Below are 700 nucleotides of genomic sequence, written 5' to 3'. Positions count from 1 at the left end.
ATACTCGAAGCAAGACTTGCCGGAGCCGATACTGTTTTGCTTATTGTGAAGATGCTAGACGAAGTCACCCTGAAGAGGCTGTACTCGTATTCTCTATCTCTAGGGATGGAACCTTTGGTTGAGGTTAATACAGCGGACGAAATGAAAGTTGCTGTAAGACTTGGAGCTAAAGTTATTGGGGTCAATAATCGACATCTCGCAAGCTTCGAGGTTGACTTAGAAACAACGAGTCGTCTCATGAGCCATGTCCCAGAAAGCACAATCGTATGTGCTCTAAGTGGCATTTCTGGACCCCAAGATGTAGACTCATATAAGAAGAATGGTGTTAGGGCTGTTCTTGTTGGTGAGGCGCTTATGCGAGCAAATGACAAGCCCAAATTCGTAGCAGAACTTCTTGGAGGCTCTCGTACTGTACCTACAGACGGACCAGAACAGCCGCTTATGGTTAAGATCTGTGGAACACGGTCAGCCGAAGCTGCTGCGACGGCTGTTGGAGCTGGTGCTGATTTAATCGGTATGATTCTTGTCCCAGGCCGTAAACGCACGGTCTCAGAGGAGGAAGGACTTGCGATTTCTGAAGTGGTACACAAAGCGACAGCAAGAACTACCGAGACCAATTCTGGTATCAAAGCAACTGCAGGCTCGGACTTCTTCGCATCTGCAACATCTAATTTAACTTCCACGCGCCCTCTGTTGGTTG

General features: G+C 47.9%; 1 protein-coding gene across 1 annotated transcript in view; it reads left to right on the top strand.

Annotated features, from left to right (window-relative positions):
* The window catches only part of TRP1_2 (bifunctional tryptophan synthase trp1), a gene marked incomplete at its 3' end in the record, with an annotated part of 2,022 nt that extends 1,330 nt beyond the window's left edge, over positions 1-692 (top strand). Inside the window, exon 3 of the mRNA XM_059464174.1 lies at positions 15-692. Coding sequence (XP_059319217.1) covers positions 15-692 — 678 coding nt within the window. The remainder of the gene's footprint in view (positions 1-14) is intronic.
* Positions 693-700: the final 8 nt, after the last annotated feature.

The sequence above is a fragment of the Pseudogymnoascus verrucosus genome, assembly GCF_001662655.1.
Source record: "Pseudogymnoascus verrucosus strain UAMH 10579 unplaced genomic scaffold scaffold_131, whole genome shotgun sequence".
NCBI lineage: Eukaryota > Fungi > Ascomycota > Leotiomycetes > Thelebolales > Thelebolaceae > Pseudogymnoascus > Pseudogymnoascus verrucosus.
Note: the sequence above shows the minus strand (reverse complement) of the source record. Positions and strands in the feature narration are given on the sequence as shown.